Source organism: Camelina sativa, chromosome 13 (genome assembly GCF_000633955.1).
Source record: "Camelina sativa cultivar DH55 chromosome 13, Cs, whole genome shotgun sequence".
Classification (NCBI taxonomy): domain Eukaryota; kingdom Viridiplantae; phylum Streptophyta; class Magnoliopsida; order Brassicales; family Brassicaceae; genus Camelina; species Camelina sativa.
In genome coordinates, this window is record NC_025697.1 from 8,700,011 (window position 1) to 8,719,997 (window position 19,987).

General features: G+C 38.3%; 4 protein-coding genes across 4 annotated transcripts in view; 3 read left to right on the plus strand and 1 right to left on the minus strand.

Annotated features, from left to right (window-relative positions):
* LOC104738055 (subtilisin-like protease SBT6.1) overlaps window positions 1-3,369 on the minus strand; it is a 5,398-nt gene extending 2,029 nt beyond the window's left edge. The window contains exons 1-7 of the mRNA XM_010458294.2: window positions 2,715-3,369; window positions 2,428-2,556; window positions 2,165-2,317; window positions 1,786-1,902; window positions 1,524-1,708; window positions 1,145-1,408; window positions 8-1,040 (exon numbers count right to left, since the gene is read on the minus strand). Coding sequence (XP_010456596.1) covers window positions 8-1,040; window positions 1,145-1,408; window positions 1,524-1,708; window positions 1,786-1,902; window positions 2,165-2,317; window positions 2,428-2,556; window positions 2,715-3,263 — 2,430 coding nt within the window. The 5' untranslated portion in view covers window positions 3,264-3,369. The remainder of the gene's footprint in view (window positions 1-7; window positions 1,041-1,144; window positions 1,409-1,523; window positions 1,709-1,785; window positions 1,903-2,164; window positions 2,318-2,427; window positions 2,557-2,714) is intronic.
* On the plus strand, window positions 3,551-6,885 carry LOC104736036 (probable glycosyltransferase At3g07620). Its single transcript, XM_010455949.2, has 5 exons — window positions 3,551-4,445; window positions 4,525-4,655; window positions 4,961-5,309; window positions 5,397-5,854; window positions 6,519-6,885. Exons 1-5 carry the CDS (start codon window positions 3,783-3,785, stop codon window positions 6,739-6,741), a joined length of 1,824 nt encoding a protein of 607 aa, XP_010454251.1. The 5' UTR covers window positions 3,551-3,782; the 3' UTR covers window positions 6,742-6,885.
* Window positions 7,000-9,232, plus strand: LOC104736037 (protein phosphatase 1 regulatory subunit pprA). The gene is made up of 6 exons (XM_010455950.2): window positions 7,000-7,345; window positions 7,510-7,740; window positions 7,825-7,971; window positions 8,059-8,201; window positions 8,287-8,401; window positions 8,789-9,232. Exons 1-6 carry the CDS (start codon window positions 7,076-7,078, stop codon window positions 8,867-8,869), a joined length of 987 nt encoding a protein of 328 aa, XP_010454252.1. The 5' UTR covers window positions 7,000-7,075; the 3' UTR covers window positions 8,870-9,232.
* On the plus strand, window positions 9,802-15,594 carry LOC104736038 (dolichyl-diphosphooligosaccharide--protein glycosyltransferase subunit STT3A). Its single transcript, XM_010455951.2, has 23 exons — window positions 9,802-10,091; window positions 10,313-10,375; window positions 10,464-10,519; window positions 10,602-10,673; window positions 10,764-10,869; window positions 10,953-11,003; window positions 11,254-11,349; window positions 11,532-11,591; window positions 11,680-11,793; window positions 12,180-12,266; window positions 12,528-12,631; window positions 12,766-12,861; window positions 13,026-13,146; window positions 13,250-13,330; window positions 13,423-13,551; window positions 13,637-13,864; window positions 13,974-14,117; window positions 14,243-14,429; window positions 14,510-14,607; window positions 14,733-14,812; window positions 14,891-14,978; window positions 15,062-15,151; window positions 15,361-15,594. The coding sequence occupies exons 1-23, from the start codon at window positions 9,963-9,965 to the stop codon at window positions 15,415-15,417; spliced, it is 2,337 nt and encodes a 778-aa protein (XP_010454253.1). The 5' UTR covers window positions 9,802-9,962; the 3' UTR covers window positions 15,418-15,594.

A 19,987-nucleotide genomic window follows, 5' to 3' on the forward strand; every position in this document is an offset into this window, starting at 1 on the left:
GTGTAGCACCACTCTCAGAGCTGTCCAGTAAAGGAAAAGTGTGCAAAAACCCACCAGCAGGAAACCTGACTATATTTGTTCCAGAAGCATATCGACTCTGCTCACCATCAATACTGAAATCCCCATTGAGAATTTTGTCTCCAAACGCAATCCCAAACGCTGCGAGAAGGTTATTAAGTGCAGGGATATTTGCACCTCCAGTGACTGGAGTCCACCAACTGCGCGTGTTATCATCAAAGAATCTCATCTTCACCATAGTATCAACATTATACCACTCAGCAAACACAACCAGACCCAGTCCTGCATTTATAACGTCATCTCTGAGCTTTTCAATTTCTTCTGGAAAGTAATCATCTTCGAGGTCAACCATCAAAAGAGTTCCATATTGCTGAGCATCGAAACATGTAAGGGGTGAACCAAGAGTCTCTATATAGTACCCAGCATCCCGTAACATGTTGTACATGATGTGAAAGTTTGTATGCAGGTGATCACCATGCCAGTCAAGAATGTCATTGCGGACATCCAAAGAGTCCCTTGGAATATAACCTGGAGGATATTTTATGCTGTGAAATTGATCCCACAAAATACGTTTGGCTCGTGGTGGAGTGGGAATCACTTTCAGTTTCAGCTGAAGAGAACACGTACTTCTTCTAGGCCCACTTTCTCCAGGGGATGCTGGGCTATAGATTTTCAAAGTTACATTTCCCTCTATTTCACCTGCGAACTGTGCACCTTCTTCCTTGATCTGCATGTGTAAAGCTAGATAACCAGTCCAGGGCCATATGATATCTGGGTACTTAAAGTGAATGCTCAACAGATTTCCTTCCTCGTTTGCAGGATGCCATGTTGGTGGACTTTCAATATAGCCTATGACACCCATACCATTTAGAATTGTAGTGTTGAAAATCACAGGCATGGCACCCGCATATAGTGGTTGACGACAAAAGGGCCAGGAATATGGGCAATCATTATAATCAAGAATGCTCGGGAAAATGCTTGCCCGGGGATGGTAGCTCTTTAGAATTTCATATGATTCTAACCTGACAAAGAGTTGAAAAGTTAGAGACTAAAAAATTTCGGAAATAGGATCAAAATAAAAATAAAGAATCCAATGGTGATTATCAGTATGGAGAAGTTAACTTACAGATCAACTCTTCCTGCACCCTGCTCATACATATTAGGACCTAAAAGCTTAGCAGCACCTTCGACCAACGCCTGCTTCATGCTTGCTGGATTGAGCAGATCCTTCCTTCTAGCTTCAGGAATAACACTTACAAGCAGACAAACAATACCAGCAACAACAGGACTAGCCACACTTGTTCCAGACAAGCTTTTACAACCAGTACTGATCTTTGACCCCATAATGTCACGGCCATATGCAACCACATCTGGTTTGATACGGCCATACCTGTACACAAAATTTTCAAGTTAGGATCTGCATAAAAACAAGTATTTTGTATTTCTATTTCTTCAATTGTAGAGTTTGTAAAAAGGCATGTCGAAGCAGGAAAGAAATACAGTACCCATGAGGAATTTCCCAGGTGCTCATGCCACGAGATGAAAATGAAGCTATGTGATCATCATAGTCAATACCACCGACACCTATGACATCACTCTGGTCAGCTGGATTATTTAACGTTCCGTAAAGTGGCCCATCATTTCCTATTGCAGACACCATAATGATATTGCTGGCAGTTATTTCCCATACCTGTTCGAAAGAAATACTCCACGACTTGACCCAACAGGATAATGCAAACTTCAACCAAGAGCTTACGGAACGATTACCTTCTCTACAAAAGGCAGATCCAAGTAATCCGGTCCCCCAATGCTCAAATTTAATACATCCATATTTGTTGCTATAGCATAATTGAAAGCATCAAGAAACCATGAGGTGTATGATACCTGCAACAAGCTGAGCGCAAACTTATCATAACCTATTTGATTAAGTTAACTTGCATATCTGGGAAAACATGTATGGCAACTATACTATCTTGAGGACAAAAATAAAGATCAACGTGTACCTAACAGTATCTTAGCAACTGTAATTGGGGAAACACAAATAAAAATCAATGGATCATGTGTGATTTAGTTTCGTTGAAGGAACGTTAAACCCCTTGCTAGTTGCTACATAAGAAGATATATCTGTTGCGTGATCATGCATTACCTGAGAATCTGTGAACACTCGGAAAGCATAGATTTCCGTGTCTGAGGCAAAACCAAGACATTCTGGATTTTGACCAGCAATAACACCAGCAACAAAGGTCCCATGCCCCAGGTTGTCATTCAAAGTGTCCTCATTTGTCCAATTTGTACGCTCCTGAAAGTTACTGCGTCAATACCAGCTTCAGAGCTTAACAAGACAAGACAAGTAGAAGATCAAAGAAAACTAGCAGCTCGTATCTAAAACCATTGAGAAATAGTTGGTACCTTGATATTGCGGAAATGAGGATGGTCAGATCTTATTCCAGTGTCAAATATGGCCATCTTGACTTTAGCACCAGTGTACCCTTTCTTCCAGAGAACATCAGCTCCAAACAAGGACGTAACTTGAGTCTTCTGCAAAATAGAATAATTGTAACTTGTAAAAGACCTCACTTACAGTTTACGACATGAAAAATTAACTCATAGATCCCATTAACAAAATCAGGTATTCCAGTAGATTCCTATTTACAAATAGAATTACATCTGAAGATGTAACTTAAACAATCTCACACCTGACTGAGAAGATGTCTACTCCAGTTCAATGTGGTGTTACTTGTAGCCGCCATTGCAGAGGAACCAGTTCCTTCTTCGAAAGACATCGGAGTAAAGATCTTCCCCGGACGTTTATTCCCGTCGAGAAAAGACTCTCCAAGCAAAACTCTCTGATACTTAAACTCAACGTTCACGTCTTTGACCATCTCCAGCCTCTCAATCTCTCCAACCACGTCCTCTTTCCCGCTTTCTCGGATCCATAGAACACCAAAGTCAGTCGGATACTTCGACGCCGGGTTAATCCTCTCGATCCAACCCCAACCACCGGATCGGACCTTCGCTTCGAGGTAAATTCGATGGTTTCTCGCCGGTTTGTACTGCTTAAATCGGATTATGTAGTTCGTCTCCGTCGCAGTCTCAGACTCCGAGCGAGTCACGTTCTGCGGATTGAGATTTTGGTGGTGGGGACGGTGAGTGCTGGGACGGAGCCAGAAGATATAAACGGAGAGGACTATGACGAGGAGATAGGATCTGTAAGCATATGGAGAAGCTCGTGCAAACACCTTCATGGCGATTTGGTTGAATTTAGGGTTTGATAGCAAGATTCATTCGCACACGCACATGCCCGTAGCTGGTGAATTTGCTTCACTCCTTTTGTAATTTTTGATTTTCTCTGACCCTCTGTGATGAACAACACTGCAGTGATGGTGGAGCGACTTTTGAACCGGTTGGTTGGTTGGTTTAGCTTTAAGCACACCGGTTATAAAAATTCGGTTTATTAAGTAATCCAGATCTATGAATTTTTGGTTCGGTTTGGTTCTTTCAGCTTAAATTAGTCAAAAGGTCGTCAAAGAGAGGAAGACCAAAATACAAGACAGTTCACTTGGGTCGGCGTTGTCTGAAGATTCTACCATCTTCAAATCCATGCCTTTTCCACTCCATGAGCTTCAATCTACTCTGAGTGTTGAGTAACGACTGTTTTTGATTTGTAATTGAGGATAAAGATCATCGGAAATCTTAGTGTTTATATTAATTTGTTGTTGTTTTCTTGAATGTGTTCTGGGTTTGAATTTGTGTAATTTCTTCTCATGGAGATTAGATCTGAGCTTAGGAAACATATAAGAAGTGGAACAAAGAGTAAATGGGCTATTCTGGTTGGGATTGTGGCCCTTACTCATGTTTTGTTGTTACTTTCATATGGTGACGCCTTGATATATCTGTTGCCTGATGGCAGAAGGCTTAAACTGCCCAATGAGAGCAAAACGCTGATGAATCCGTCACGAAACACACTTGCGGTTAGCGTTTCTCAGGATTCTGCAGAGAAAAATGGGTATGTTTCAGGTTTTGGTCTAAGGAATGTGACGGAGGATGATGAAGGGTTTGATGAAACTGTTGATTTTGAGAGCTTTGAAGATGCAAAGGATAGTGTCAGTGTCATTAAACAAGTTGTTGAAGGTAGTGTGAAGCAAAGTCCGGAAGTTTCAACTAGTAAGTATGGATATCAAGTGCAAAATGTGTCGGTTGAAAGCCAGAAGAAGGTGAAGGGGTCTATGTTAAATGCTAGTTCATCTATAGCTGGTCCTGTTTCCTCGGTGGGGAAGCTACCTGTTTCTGGAAATAGTACCTTGCTAGTTTCTAAGCAAGTTAGTAAGAAGCAGAAGATGCGGTGTAATCTTCCACCAAAAACTGTGACAACAATCGAGGGGATGAATCGGATTTTAGCAAGGCATCGTAGAACTTCACGAGCAATGGTAATTTTTGCAGCTGTCCCTTTTAGTTTGTTTTTTTACCTGTGAGACTTTAATTGAGAAGATACTGCTTCCAATGTAGCGACCGCGTTGGTCTTCTAGGAGAGATGAAGAGATATTAGCTGCAAGGAAGGAGATAGAGAATGCTCCTGTTGCAAAACTTGAACGGGAACTCCACCCTCCAATATTCCGTAATGTTTCCATGTTTAAGAGGTAAAATTGCAGAACATAGGCCTTATTCTAAACTAAGTTTACTGGTTAAGAAAAAGGGTATGGTGCATACAGATACAGGTGTATATGAATCTCTTGACATTCTTTTTGTAATGTCTAAAGAGTAAAATTCATGCCATAAGGTCCAAAGTTGAGACAGTTTTCTATTTGGAAGTTAGTATCGAGAAGAGAGGGAAAAGGGAAAGCCTGAGTTCATATAATATGTTCAGTTCACAAATTTGGTCTGTTTGGTAGTGCCTTCCTATAAAAGATACTCTTGACATACCCGATTCAGTTATCCATCTCAGGAGTTACGAACTTATGGAACGGATGCTCAAAGTTTATGTATATAAGGAAGGAAGCCGCCCCATTTTCCATACTCCAATACTCAAGGGATTGTATGCATCAGAAGGATGGTTCATGAAGTTGATGGAAGAAAACAAGCAGTACACTGTAAAGGACCCCAGAAGGGCTCACTTGTACTATATGCCATTTAGTGCACGGATGCTAGAATTCAAGCTTTATGTGCGTAACTCTCACAACAGGACTAACCTACGACAGTTTCTTAAGGAATACACTGAGCACATCAGTTCCAAGTACCCTTTCTTCAATAGAACCGATGGGGCTGATCATTTTCTTGTCGCTTGTCATGATTGGGTATGCATCTCCTGAATTCTTTAAATTGTACGAATCATTTCATTTTATCAATGAGTATTACCGTTTTAACTTTTGTTCACTAAACAGGCACCTTATGAGACAAGACACCACATGGAGCATTGCATTAAAGCTCTATGCAATGCAGATGTAACTGCAGGCTTCAAGATTGGAAGAGACATCTCACTCCCTGAAACATATGTCCGAGCTGCCAAAAATCCTCTCCGTGATTTAGGTGGGAAACCGCCTTCTCAGAGGCGGACCTTGGCTTTCTACGCTGGAAGCATGCACGGTTACCTACGTACAATTCTGCTGCAGCACTGGAAAGACAAAGACCCGGAAATGAAAATCTTCGGTCGGATGCCGTTTGGTGTAGCGAGCAAGATGAATTACATCGAGCATATGAAAAGTAGCAAGTACTGCATCTGTCCAAAAGGGTTTGAAGTAAACAGCCCGAGGGTGGTTGAATCTATTTTCTATGAGTGTGTCCCTGTGATTATATCAGACAACTTTGTGCCGCCTTTCTTCGAGGTTCTTGATTGGAGCGCGTTCCATTATTCCGGAGAAAGACATCCCGAGGTTGAAAGATATTTTGTCGTCTATACCAGAAGAGAAATACGTAAAGATGCAAATGGCTGTGAGAAAGGCGCAAAGGCACTTTCTGTGGCATGCTAAACCGCAGAGATNTGCATCTCCTGAATTCTTTAAATTGTACGAATCATTTCATTTTATCAATGAGTATTACCGTTTTAACTTTTGTTCACTAAACAGGCACCTTATGAGACAAGACACCACATGGAGCATTGCATTAAAGCTCTATGCAATGCAGATGTAACTGCAGGCTTCAAGATTGGAAGAGACATCTCACTCCCTGAAACATATGTCCGAGCTGCCAAAAATCCTCTCCGTGATTTAGGTGGGAAACCGCCTTCTCAGAGGCGGACCTTGGCTTTCTACGCTGGAAGCATGCACGGTTACCTACGTACAATTCTGCTGCAGCACTGGAAAGACAAAGACCCGGAAATGAAAATCTTCGGTCGGATGCCGTTTGGTGTAGCGAGCAAGATGAATTACATCGAGCATATGAAAAGTAGCAAGTACTGCATCTGTCCAAAAGGGTTTGAAGTAAACAGCCCGAGGGTGGTTGAATCTATTTTCTATGAGTGTGTCCCTGTGATTATATCAGACAACTTTGTGCCGCCTTTCTTCGAGGTTCTTGATTGGAGCGCGTTCCATTATTCCGGAGAAAGACATCCCGAGGTTGAAAGATATTTTGTCGTCTATACCAGAAGAGAAATACGTAAAGATGCAAATGGCTGTGAGAAAGGCGCAAAGGCACTTTCTGTGGCATGCTAAACCGCAGAGATACGATCTGTTTCATATGGTTTTGCATTCTATTTGGTATAATAGAGTGTTCCAAGCAAAGCGTCGATGATAGACTGGACTTCTTATGGCTTACGAGTTACGTCCAATGTACTATGTACTTGTCTATTGTATGAGTAGGAATAGCTACAAAGTTGACTCTCTACCTTTGTAAATATCGACTATGGCATAAGTCCCCTGTTTTCGCTGTTTGCAATATTCTCTCCTAATGACCTGATGATGGGCCTATCCATGGGCTTACGGCCCTCCATATAACAACCCTACTGCGGCAACAAAGTTAGAAGTGTGGCTGAAACGTCGACGTTTTGTTTTAAGGGACATTCGCTTAGACAAGTTCCTTTGAAGCTCGTCGTCGTCATCAGGGGAGCTTGTAGAATCAAAAAGCCATGAACAGTGAGAAGGAGGAGGAATCATTGGTAGAGATCGATGATTCGAGTAATGTTCTCGATCTCACTAGCTATCAGCTCCACAGTCTCGATACGGTCGAGTTGCCTCCGACCCTGACTGAGCTAGACCTTACGGCGAACCGTTTGTCGGGATTGGACACGAGGATCGCTCAGCTCTCCGCGCTCAAGAAGCTTTCTCTTCGCCAGAACCTAATCGATGATTCCGGAGTCGAGCCTTTGTCTCGCTGGGACGCCTTGTCCGATCTCGAGGTGATTCTCCACTCTCTGATTTTATTTATTTACTTCTGAATCTTATGAGTGCTTTGGGAAATGGTGAAATATGTCAATACGCATTTCTCGCATCTGATTTTGTTGCTGGCCCTGGAACCAATCTAGTTTTCTTTATCTTCAATCCACACTACTTTTTGATGCAGGAGCTAGTTCTTAGAGATAACAAGCTCGAAAAAGTACCAGATATCAGCATATTCTCAAAGCTTTTGGTTTTCGATATATCTTTCAATGAAATCACTTCGTTGGAAGGATTATCCAAGGCCACTAGCTCACTGAAGGAACTCTATGTGTCTAAAAATGAAGTTAACAAGATTATGGAGATTGAACACTTGCACAACTTGCAGATTCTTGAATTGGGGTCTAATAGATTGCGGGTTTGTCCCCTCTTCTTTTGAGATGTTTCTATTTGCTTTACAGTGGTTCAGCAATATCTATATATGACTGCATTGAGGTTTCAGGTAATGGAAAATTTGGAAAACTTCACAATTTTAGAAGAACTATGGCTCGGAAGAAACCGTATCAAAGTTGTCAACCTGTGTGGGCTCAGATGCATTAAAAAGATTAGCTTGCAGAGTAATCGATTAACCTCTATGAAAGGATTCGAGGTTTGTATTATTTACCATTCTATATAGATATCCTTATTCCTCAAACCAGCATTTTATTCTTCTCATGCATGAAAACAATGTGCCCAGGATTGTGTTGCTCTTGAAGAGTTATATTTGAGTCATAATGGTATCTCAAAAATGGAAGGCTTGAGTGCATTGGTCAACCTACGGGTATTGGATGTGTCGAACAACAAGCTTACATCAGTTGATGACATTCAGAACCTCACAAAGTATTTCAACTTTCCCTTTTCTTCAGACTGATTTCTGTCCTTTGGTGCTTTGTTTTCACCATCCTTATTTTACCTTAACCTATAGGTTGGAAGATTTATGGCTTAATGACAACCAGATAGAATCACTTGAAGCAATCACAGAAGCTGTTACAGGATCTAAAGATAAGCTTACCACTATCTACCTCGAAAATAACCCTTGTGTAAGTTTGACCATAATTAAAGTCTTTTAATCACTGTTTATCGAATTTTTTTCAAGCATTATTGTAGAATCTCATACCTTGGTTTTGGTTTTTGATGTGGAATGTCAGTTAAATGTTACACGTATGATCGCATTGCTGGTCTTGTTTAATGCACATCGTAATCTAGATAAATCCTTTTTTCTGTATCTTTTGATAATGCATTAGTTTTTTCTGTGGAATTTCTTATGCATTAGGGAACAGAATTTGAGTATCACAACTTAGTTTTCTACATCAGTCAATTCACTTATTTGAGTGAGACCCAATGTCTTTTAAATTGATATGTAGTTTGAATCCATTAAGTGATTTGTAGTTCTAAATATATCATTTTTGTTGCCCATCTCTTGGCAGGCCAAGTCTTCGGATTATGTTGCTGTGGTCAGACAAATCTTTCCAAATGTGGAGCAAATAGATTCTAACTTGTTTGCTTAAAGATGGATATTCCTCCTGTGCTCTTTTTTTGAATGTCTGCTTCCTCATAGTTCAGTCTTCAGAGCATGGGCAGTGCCGTTGGGCACCGAATTCAGGAAATCAGGTAAAACAGTGGTTTCTCAAAAATATACATGTGTCTGCTGTTTATCATAAAGAAAGTGCAAACGAGTTCTCTTCATAGATAATTATCAAAACGTTTTGAAATTCTAGTGTTCTCTTGCAAGGAAACTAATGTACTTGTTTTTGGTCTGTAAAAGTATGTTGACACTGTCTGTAAAAGGGAATCCCGAGTCTGAGGTTGTCTTTGTTTGCACCAACACTAACTTGAATACTGTTATTTATATTTTTGACTTTTCCCCTGGAGTTCTTATCTTTATAGTTTCATGTGAATGATTGTTCAGTATTGAAAACTTTACAAAAGTGTAACAAATATTTCTCAAACGAATTAAACGTGAAAGAACAAAATCCGGAAGAAAACCCTCTTTATCGTCTCCAACTTAACCATTGTAGCAGCAGTGAAGGCTGGCCACTCCTCTTGGTTCGGAGACATACAACAGTATTAGTTATGTTGCACAAGACCTGGCATCCCTGTCGTGAATGTCCAAATGTCAGTTTTACTCCATACGTAGTTGTAAAGTCCAATCCGAACCACTAGTGTCATCTTCATCCTAAACAAACTCTATTCCATTGAAAAGTCTTTTATCCCTTCATATATTTTTTGATTAGGTTTCAATTGACTGGAGTGTTAATCGGTTTGGAAAGTCAACTCCACTAACCGGTGTGATTAGATTTGATTGTTTACTTTACTTTACACTACCCAAGAAAACCGGATTAGATGAGATGAGTTGTGGCGAATGAAGACATGACATGTGTTAAATCCACGAAGGCTGGGTCAGTCGTTTGTTCACTTTAGTTTTACCGCAGCTTAAACATCCCCATGTAATTCCCGTGAGAAGATAGTTTTGCCGGAGATAGTTTTCGCGTCCAAAAACCCTTCCGAGACCTTTTTGAAGTCGTTCCCTATCCTTTGGTTCCTCACTCTCTCTTTATATCCGATTCATCGAGCCGGAGAGCTCACCTACCGCCGCGTAAAATGGCGGCTCTAGAGAGCCCACAGCCGGCTGCAACGGCGACTGCGATGAGGCATGCTTTCGGCAACGTTCTCTCAGTTCTGATCCTCGTCCTCATTGGTGTCCTCGCTTTCTCGATCCGTCTCTTCTCTGTGAGTTCACACTCTCATGTCTCTGCTCGGTTGATTCGTTTTCGGTGTTCTAAAATATTGCTAGGCTTTAAGATCCGATCGGACTTAGTTTAGATCCGACTATTCTAGATCCGATCTCATAATTTGCCATTGATTGGTGTAGCTTCGTTTCTTCCCACACACTGTCTCTGTGTTACTTTATGTTACTAACCTCATACTTTTTCATTTTTGATTATTTTCAGGTTATAAAGTATGAAAGTGTGATTCATGAGTTTGATCCTTACTTCAATTATAGAGTCACTCAGGTTCACTCTCTTTTCTTTATTATTCAGGAATACTTATTTTAGCTTTGTGTGCGAGAGTTCTCCTATATTAATTTGTTGTTTATTTCAGTTCTTATCGAAGAATGGAATATACGAGTTCTGGAATTGGTTTGATGATCGGACCTGGTAATTTTTTAGGATCTCTTGATATATTGCTATCTTCAATAGCATATTTTATTTATTTATGTTTCAATTTATCTGATTTTAGGTATCCTCTTGGCCGTGTGATTGGAGGAACTGTTTACCCTGGGTTGACTTTGACTGCTGGAACCATCTGGTGGTGAGTGTAGTGTCACCGTTACCAGCAATTATTTGATACATCTGTATGGGTTAGGTTTAAATTTGTAATGTTTGTATCCATCTGCCACAGGTTCTTAAATTCACTAAACATTCCTCTATCAGTAGAGACTGTTTGTGTCTTCACTGCACCTGTATTCTCAGCTTTCGCATCCTGGGCAACTTACCTTTTGACCCAGGTTTGTCTTTTTTTTTTTCTACTATGATTTCACTAGTAAATTCCAGAATCAGTGAATCCAACATTGTATTTGCTTTGTAACAGGAAGTTAAAGGCTCCGGGGCAGGACTAGCAGCTGCTGTTCTTTTGGCCATGGTAATTTATTCAATTGGTTTACATGGAAATTTTCTTCAAGTGATGTTTTGGAAGAGTTCTGAACAGCTTTGAGTTCCGAGAACATCATGACTATAACTTTAAATTGCTTATTGCTTGGTTATATGATGTCATGTACACCATTCAGCATTGGTGCATCGTTTAGTGGAATTTGCCAGTTGCCACAAAAGCCTATTTATGCGATTCTTTAGAATGTTAATTCTTTTTGCTAAATAAATGGTTATCTTTGCAGGTTCCCTCATATATATCCCGATCTGTAGCTGGAAGCTATGACAATGAAGCTGTTGCCATTTTTGCTTTGATCTTCACTTTCTATCTTTACATAAAGGTTAGCGTTTTTTCCAATGGCATGTAAAGTTGGTTTGATTTTCACTACATGGAGCATGTGTATAAATTAATAAAGCTCCTTCAACAACTAACATAAGCTTTCTCTTGTAAATCTCAGTTTCTTAGTTGCAAATTCCTGTTAAGTTTATTCTCCCGATTGATCCTTATCATGATTTTATGCAGACATTAAATACAGGTTCCTTGTTTTATGCCACCCTGAATGCCCTTGCATACTTTTACATGGTAGGACTTGGAATAAACTTCTCATTCTTTTCTTCTTTTCCTCGTCACTATTATTCTCTACTCAGGTTCACCCTTTTCCATCATTTAGGTATGTTCATGGGGAGGTTACACCTTCATTATCAACCTGATACCAATGCACGTGCTTTTGTGCATTGTCACTGGCCGATACTCTCCTCGACTGTACATTGCCTATGCTCCGTTGGTAAGAATCTTTCCTTTCTCGGTTTTTTTTCCTTGAAAAGTCTAAAATGTACAAGTGAGACTAAGTATATTATTCTCTGTCCAAGGTCGGACTCTAGCTATTAGTGAGTGACAAAAACTGAATTCGTAATATGATTGAGAAATATAAGGGACATAATTGTTTAAGACATTCTTGAACTGTCCATTGGAGACGTAATTATGAAGATCCGTGAATGATGATTCAGATGGTTTTCACGAATATAGATAACATTCTTTAGTATTATTCTGAAATTATTTGTCATCCCATGTTGGAATGGAGTGGTTATGTATCACATAAGATGCTGAAAATAGTTGAAAGGACATATTACTAAAAAATTATTGACAGCAACTGTTCCCATGCGTATGCAGGTTGTGTTAGGCACGTTGTTAGCTGCATTGGTGCCTGTTGTTGGTTTCAATGCCGTTTTGACTTCTGAACATTTTGCCTCGTTTTTGGTGAGTTGCTTTTTCATTATTTTGTTATTTATGCCTCTTCATTTAATGCTCAGTATTGATTTTGAATTTTCGTGTAAGTTGACCATGGATTAGTGCGGTTTTGTGCATAGTTTTGTGGACGCTAGTTTACTAGTTGATGCCTGTAGAGTTATTTAAGATAGAACTTTGAAGCCTTCTAAATTTTCTCTTGGGAGATATATTAATATGTGTACGTAGTAAAGTGCATTGATGTAAATAAAAACTTATCGATAACTTATGCAGGTCTTCATCATCATCCACGTTGTCGCTCTCGTATACTACATCAAAGGCATTCTTACTCCTAAAATGTTCAAAGTTGCTGTGACACTTGTTGTGTCTATCGGCATGTAAGCTTTTTTATACTGCTGCTCTCTGACATGTCTACAATTACCATTTACCATAGAGATGGGATAACCTCTAGCTTTCCTGGATTATGCGTCATGGGGTAAAATGTTTATCTATGCTCCAATATTTTTGACAGGGTTGTGTGTTTCATAGTTGTGGCAATCCTTGTGGCATTGGTGGCTTCAAGTCCAACAGGAGGATGGAGTGGTAGGAGTTTGAGTCTACTTGATCCGTGAGTTGTTCTAGTTTTTCTATCTTTTTTTTTTCCCTAGCAATTTAGTTTCTTCGCAAATTTGAGTATGTCCTTGTCCACATTTCAGGAATTCTGCTTTATCATTTTATAATTGTAACATATCTGACATTCCGTTTTTCTTGGTTTTATCTATCTTACATCAGAACTTATGCAAGCAAGTATATTCCAATTATTGCAAGTGTCAGTGAACATCAACCTCCAACTTGGCCGTCTTATTTCATGGATATCAATGTTTTGGCTTTCTTGGTCCCTGCCGGCATCATTGTGAGTTAAATTTTGATTGTAGTTAGATTTTGTACTACATGAAATGACTCTTTGTCCATATATTTTGTGTTGATTCTTTACTTTTCTTATCTTCTGGTGGTAGGCGTGCTTTTCGCCTTTATCTGATTCCAGCTCTTTTGTGGTCCTTTACATTGTAATGTCTGTATACTTTTCTGGAGTTATGGTGAGTTGCATGTTTACGAATTCCAGTTTCATCTTTCTATTGCCTAGTTCTTGTAGTCAACCCTGTATTCACATGTCTTCCTGATCCCTTAGGTTCGTCTTATGCTCGTGCTCGCTCCAGCAGCATGCATCATGTCTGGGATTGCACTCTCTCAAGCTTTTGATGTTTTCACGGGTTCCATCAAATACCAGTTAGGTAGATCGTCTAATTCCACAGATGATGTAAGTATGCTTCTCTCTCTACTTAATTCTCCCTGATTCTGTGCTGACCAAGTTCTGGAAAAAAAATGGGTGTTTCTATTGTTAGGCAGAGGATACGAACAATGCCCCAAAAGATGATGCTTCTGCTGGTAAGACTGACAAGGGTGAAGAAATTGTAAAAGAGCGGTCCTCTAAAAAGGGCAAGAAAAAAGAGAGGGAACCTGCTGATAAACCTTCTGTTAAGTCCAAGGCTAAGAAGAAGGCTCTTGTTTTGCCACTTGAAACCTCTATTGTTGCGCTTCTTCTCCTTATAATGTTGGGTGCTTTCTATGTGGTATGTAGACTTTCTTCGAGCTGTTATTTTATGGTCCCATCTTTTACAGTTAGTTTAAACGACAGATTACAGATGATAAGGCTTCCAAATGCATACCTTTGCTTTGTAGATTCATTGTGTCTGGGCTGCTGCAGAAGCATACTCAGCTCCATCAATAGTATTGACATCTCAATCACGCGATGGCCTACACGTCTTCGATGATTTTAGAGAATCTTATGCATGGTTAAGCCATAATACTGATGTGGATGATAAAGTAAGTTACTTTGACAAAGACAAGCCAGTTTTTGGATCCTATTAAGTTTCTTTTGGTAAAGGTATAAGTTGTCTTTGATATATGAAGTTGCCTGAGTTTGGTATTGCAAAAACAAAATCATGTAGGTGGCATCATGGTGGGACTATGGTTATCAGACGACAGCTATGGCTAATAGAACTGTTATTGTTGACAACAATACCTGGAATAATACTCACATTGCAACTGTTGGCACTGCAATGTCATCTCCAGAAAAGGCGGCGTGGGAAATTTTCAACTCCTTGGATGTGAAATATGTTCTTGTCGTCTTTGGTGGTATGTGTCTGGCTCATGACATTGTCTTCTGATGTATTATTGCTGACGCATATTCTCTAATTTGACAATCATTTCATCAGGTCTTATTGGTTACCCAAGTGATGATATTAACAAGTTTCTGTGGATGGTTCGTATTGGAGGCGGTGTCTTTCCTCATATAAAGGAAGCTGATTATCTGGTACTTTTTTGGCTTTTTGTTTTGTTTCGTTTCGTTTCTTTTGGTCTTAGCAACAAGTTGTGATGGCTGATTAATTTTGAAGACTTTGAATCTGAACCTGGTTACCTATTAATTGCTTTGCAAAGAGAGATGGCCAATACCGGATTAATTCTGAAGCCACTCCAACAATGTTGAACTGCCTTATGTACAAGCTCTCTTACTACAGGTACGATGCGTTCGGCGTTCCTATAAGTGTAACCTTTAACGCTCTTTACAAGGCTCAGTTTCTAATATATTTCTTCAGGTTTGTAGAGACAGATGGTAAAGGTTATGATCGGGTGAGGCGGACAGAGATTGGGAAGAAGCATTTTAAGCTCACACATTTCGAAGAGGTGAGATTTAAGTTATTTATTACAAACCGGGGGCGCATTGATTCTACTTAGATTCTGGTAAATATGACTGGTTTTGGCATCAGGTTTTCACGAGTCACCATTGGATGGTTCGGATATACAAGCTGAAACCTGCCAGGAACAGGATTCGGGGTAGAGCAAAGAAGCTGAAATCGGTAAGCGAAAATAGTCTGAAATCCTCCTACATATTATATAACCCCATTCAACCTTTACCTATAGATGTCTATTTACTTGAATCATAGCAAGTATTAGTTGAACTTCGACTTTAATAGTCAGTACACAAGTGTGAAATAAGCTGAGAGGGATTGTGACACTGTTGTGTTGAGACGAGATAATATTAACGTACTTTTTGTTGTGTTGCCAGAAAACAACAAGCGCTGGATGGAGTTCAAAATCAGAGAAGAAGAACCCTTGGGTCTAGAAGAAATCCTAGAATTATAAATGTTGGATGGTGGAGTTATATTGTTTACTCTTAGGTCTCTCTTTGTTCTCCGAGGAATTGATGATGCAGACGCAGTCAAGTTTCTGATGTAGGATTCATAAAAAGTTTTGTAAACTTTATTTGGATCTGTTTAAGGCGAAGTTTATGTTTATTCGAGAGAGATCTACAAATATGGTGGCAAAATCGTGTCCAATCCAATCCAACCAACACATAAAAATTGATATATATAGCTCACGTTTGAGTTCTTAAATGTAAATTTGATCGCCGAGAGAAATATAATTAACCATTTGACTTATTTAGTCGATCTGTCTAATAGTTTTATATAACAGTGAGTCCGAGTTACGTGATAGGATGTTCCAAAACCAAAACTACACTTCAGATTTTATTTTAAAATGGCCACGACCACCCAATCACCCTCTATCTTAATAGCATCATATAAACAACAAGTGAATACATGCATAATTTATTGCTTGGGAAGACAAAAAATAAAAAACATAAAAAGGGTAAGAGTATACATACATTCTCGTTGCCTCTGTCGACTATTTATCTCTTCTCCTGCTGAATATCTCTCTCATTTTTTCGAATCTATATATTTCTATCGACTTGGCATTTTTTTGTGTTGCCAGATTTCGCGAGGCGCGAAGATGTCTACGTGTTTACATGAACAGCCAAATTCTCAAACAAAGTAGAGACAGCTAGAAAAATTTGGCAGTCGATGAGATAAAAATTAGATAAATGGTATGGACAACTATTAATATTTAGTAAGTATGATGGAACTCCTTTTTTTTTTTTTTTTGTTGCAAGCATATAGCACATTGTGCAAGAAGACATGCACGATAGGTTTGCACTATATTTTTTATTAGGAAAAGAGATTGTCAAAACTCATAAGTGATAAGTAGACATATAGTTTTATATGATTTGACGAAAAAGTTGTCAACGAATTTTATTATCAAATTACGCAAGCAAATACGTTTATCATCAAATCATTGTACGCAACTACATCCATATTTTAACTGGTTCAAATAAAATTAATAAAAGAAGAGTTAAAAACTAACAGAGATACGTAAAGATAATTCAAATGACCCATTTAATTCGGTTTTGTATAATTATCTGTACAGTGTACAATAATAAATTAACATAGAGATCATGCTTTACCAGTACATATTTTAATATAGTATATAATACATAGATCTGTATTTCACAATCACAAGATGGAGAAAACATCAGTTTTGGAAAAAGCAAGCGCAGGAAAAGGAAAAAAAAACTATTCGAAGCATAAATACGTGGACTTGTGTAAAACAAGCATGCTTCAGTGTCTTGTGGGACATGAATCCAGTCGAAGAGCACGTCTCTTCGAGAAAAGTCATTAATCGTAACATAACTTTAAATATTTTTACGTTGGCAAAGCCTAGAACATGCCAATGTATAGCGTACAAATGCTTCATTTTAATAACCAAGTAACGGGTAATCTTCAAAAAGGAAAATGATCCAACATTCTACATTATAATCAGCTATTAATAAGTTAATAAACTTCACTTTTTCGGTATTATTGGGCAACCTTTGCTTAGTAAATTATTCTCGTATAAATAAGAGCAAACATAATATAGTTGATTAAAAGTATATATATTATATAATATTGAAAATATATAAAAGTCAAATATATACAACGTAACTACTAAAATAATATAACAACTGTTTTATCAAACAAACAAAAAAAAAAGCTACTAAAATATGTCAACGAAAACAAAAGTCAACGGTGATCTTTAGGCAACATCATGGATTGGATAAGTATATCCAAATACATGTTTCGAGGTTTGGGGACAAACCAAATCAAGAGAGAGTGGTTTATTAAGATACATTCTACTCCAAAATAATATAACAATTACAATGACTCGTCACTGATAACAAAATATATAATGTTCAACACATAAAAAAGAAAGAAAAAATTATGGAGTTATCGATGACACGAATGATTGTAAATTCAGGAATTGATCAGAGTTTGTATTATATTAGGATGCCAATATATATTTATAAAATATATTTTGTCTATAAAACATATTTTATATATTCTTATTTTCAACAACATATACTAATCGATTTGAAGAATTTAAGCAGTGGCATATCTTCAATACTAATACACATTACGAAATTACATCTAAAGTCAAAATATATCTAAACTTTTTGATGCATTGGAGCATGGATTACTAATATTATAATTGAGGAAATTTTATTTGATCATAAATTTAAAGTATATAAGTTCTTTAGATTGTAAAATTTTAAAGATTGAAATTTGATATTATTTTTAAAAATGCATTTAAAAAAAATCTCTCCAATATACCTTGGATTTTGGTTTTAATAATTTTGATATTTTGTGTTTTTATGTAATTTTAGAACTTAATTCTTCATTGTTTTGTGCATATTCATGAGCATTTAGGTTGTTTAGGTTGCATTTTGCATCAAATTTGTTATCTCAGATGATGGAGTAGAGATGTACAAGGGAAGTGTGCTTTGGAGCCAAATAAATCAATAATTAGCAATATAATGGAAGACACACCTTTGGATGCACACAAGATGATTGATGATTTGGAACCAGTTTACAGTCCCTCAAAGATCGACTCGTATGAATACCTTTCTTTGGGATTTAGCTCCAGAGTTCTTCATCTAAGTTATTGGAAATTGAGTAAGCTTTGCAATGGAGGTGATTTCAGGCCAATCAGATGTGCGTGTAAAGAGTTATACCTGTTTGAGTGAACATATATACAGCTAGAGTGAAGACAGGAGCCACACGCGGCCAAGAGCAGCGGCCAAACGGTGGCCGAGTGAAGACCAGCGGCCATCCCAATACTCTAACCCTATTAAAGGGAGACTTATCTCTTATATCTTATTTTTGGTTTATCTTTTGTTTATCTCTTGTTTAGCAGCCACTTAGGATTCTTAAGCTTATTTACTCTTGGTTTGTTGAATGATGGAGTACTTCTAAGTTTTTTAATAGCAATTTCTCTTTCAAATCTCTTAATTTATAATATCTTATTATGATTTCACAAAGATCAAACTATTTCCTTTGTGTGATCATGATGATGAGTGAGTAGATCATTAGAACTTTGGGCTAGGTAGATTAGGGAGATATATGATTTGATCTTTGATGTCTAGAGTCTTATTTATGTGTTTCCTATCTTGTTTAGTGTTAATAATTCTGGAAAGCCTTGATCAAGCTTGAATCTAGACATTAGGATTTCCATTGCCTAGAAGGTGTTTGATGAAATTCATGAACCAAACTATTCAAGGGCTTTGCACTCCTAGCCAATGGAAATTGATGATTAGGGTGCTTAGTGGTATTAAGACTTGTTCTTAATGCATGCTAGCTTTGTGATTGCCTTTGGAAAAAGTTGATTATCACTTGATTAGCATAGGAATCTCTACCATGGAAATGGATTGATTTGCATTAGTGTTCTTAGCCATAGGATTGTTCTTGATTGTTGCCTGGACATCTAGGATTGGTTAGCTATCTCCCAAGTCAATTACCTTGCCCAAGGTTCACTTGTTTAATCTTGATTCAAAGTTTGTTATTAGTTGTGCTCTGTTTCTTTTCTTTAATTTGTTTGCTAGTTAAGATTGTTACAACAAAACCAATTCTTGTTAAGAATAGATTAAGCAACTTTGTGTATTCTTAGTGAGTTGATTAATGCAGATTGTGGATTGATAATTTAATTGACTGAAATATACTACATCAATTTGGCGCCGTTGCCCATTTGCATTCAATTCACTCATTAGGATTTCAACATTGTTTGAGCCTATTCATTTACTTTACATTGTTACTTACTTGGTTTGCTTTGGTGGTTTGAACTCTCTTTTGCAAGGTGTATGAACTTGAGAAGTCAAGGCCAAGCAAATTTAGTTGAGCGTGTTGACGACATTCGCCGTTTTGAAAGAGAAAATCGCCGAATAGCCCGCCAAGCTATGGATAACAACCCTCCACCCCCAGCTGGTCACAATGGAAATGACCAGCCCCATGTTGAACAAGCTCATATCCATCCTCCAAGACAACCAAGAGTCATTGGAACTTTTGATCAACCAAACATTCATGGGAACCGCATGGGAATTAGAGCACCTCTTGTTGAGAACAATAACTATGAGATCAAGTCAAGTCTTATCAACATGGTACAAAGCTCAAAGTTTCATGGTCTGCCTATGGAAGACCCTCATGACCACTTGGATCAGTTTGACATGATGTGTGGGACAGTGAAAATCAATGGCATCTCTGAAGATGCATTCAAGCTCCGCCTTTTCCCATTTTCTCTTGGTGATAGAGCTAGGACTTGGGAGAAGAACCTGCCAGTAGGCTCAGTTACCTCTTGGGATCAATGTAAGAGAGCTTTCCTATCCAAATTCTTCTCTACTACTAGAACAACAAGGCTAAGAAATGAAATATCAAGCTTTGCTCAAAAAGGAAATGAGAGCTTTTGTGAAGCATGGAAAAGATTCAAAGGCTACACTATGCAATGTCCTCATCATGGCTTCTCTAAGGAGTCTCTTCTCAGCACATTATATA

Bases quoted from the DNA above. Each gene is read 5' to 3' on its own strand.
- LOC104736038 (XM_010455951.2), top strand. From the start codon at position 9,963: ATGGCGGCTCTAGAGAGCCCACAGCCGGCTGCAACGGCGACTGCGATG. The intron at 11,004-11,253 runs GTAATTTATTCA...TTATCTTTGCAG, and splicing joins CTGCTGTTCTTTTGGCCATG to GTTCCCTCATATATATCCCG. The intron at 12,862-13,025 runs GTGAGTTGTTCT...ATCTTACATCAG, and splicing joins AGTTTGAGTCTACTTGATCC to AACTTATGCAAGCAAGTATA.
- LOC104736037 (XM_010455950.2), top strand. From the start codon at position 7,076: ATGAACAGTGAGAAGGAGGAGGAATCATTGGTAGAGATCGATGATTCG. The intron at 7,346-7,509 runs GTGATTCTCCAC...TTTTTGATGCAG, and splicing joins ACGCCTTGTCCGATCTCGAG to GAGCTAGTTCTTAGAGATAA. The intron at 8,202-8,286 runs GTATTTCAACTT...CTTAACCTATAG, and splicing joins GACATTCAGAACCTCACAAA to GTTGGAAGATTTATGGCTTA.
- LOC104736036 (XM_010455949.2), top strand. From the start codon at position 3,783: ATGGAGATTAGATCTGAGCTTAGGAAACATATAAGAAGTGGAACAAAG. The intron at 5,310-5,396 runs GTATGCATCTCC...TTCACTAAACAG, and splicing joins TTGTCGCTTGTCATGATTGG to GCACCTTATGAGACAAGACA. The intron at 5,855-6,518 runs GTTCCATTATTC...CCTTTCTTCGAG, and splicing joins GAGGTTCTTGATTGGAGCGC to GTTCTTGATTGGAGCGCGTT.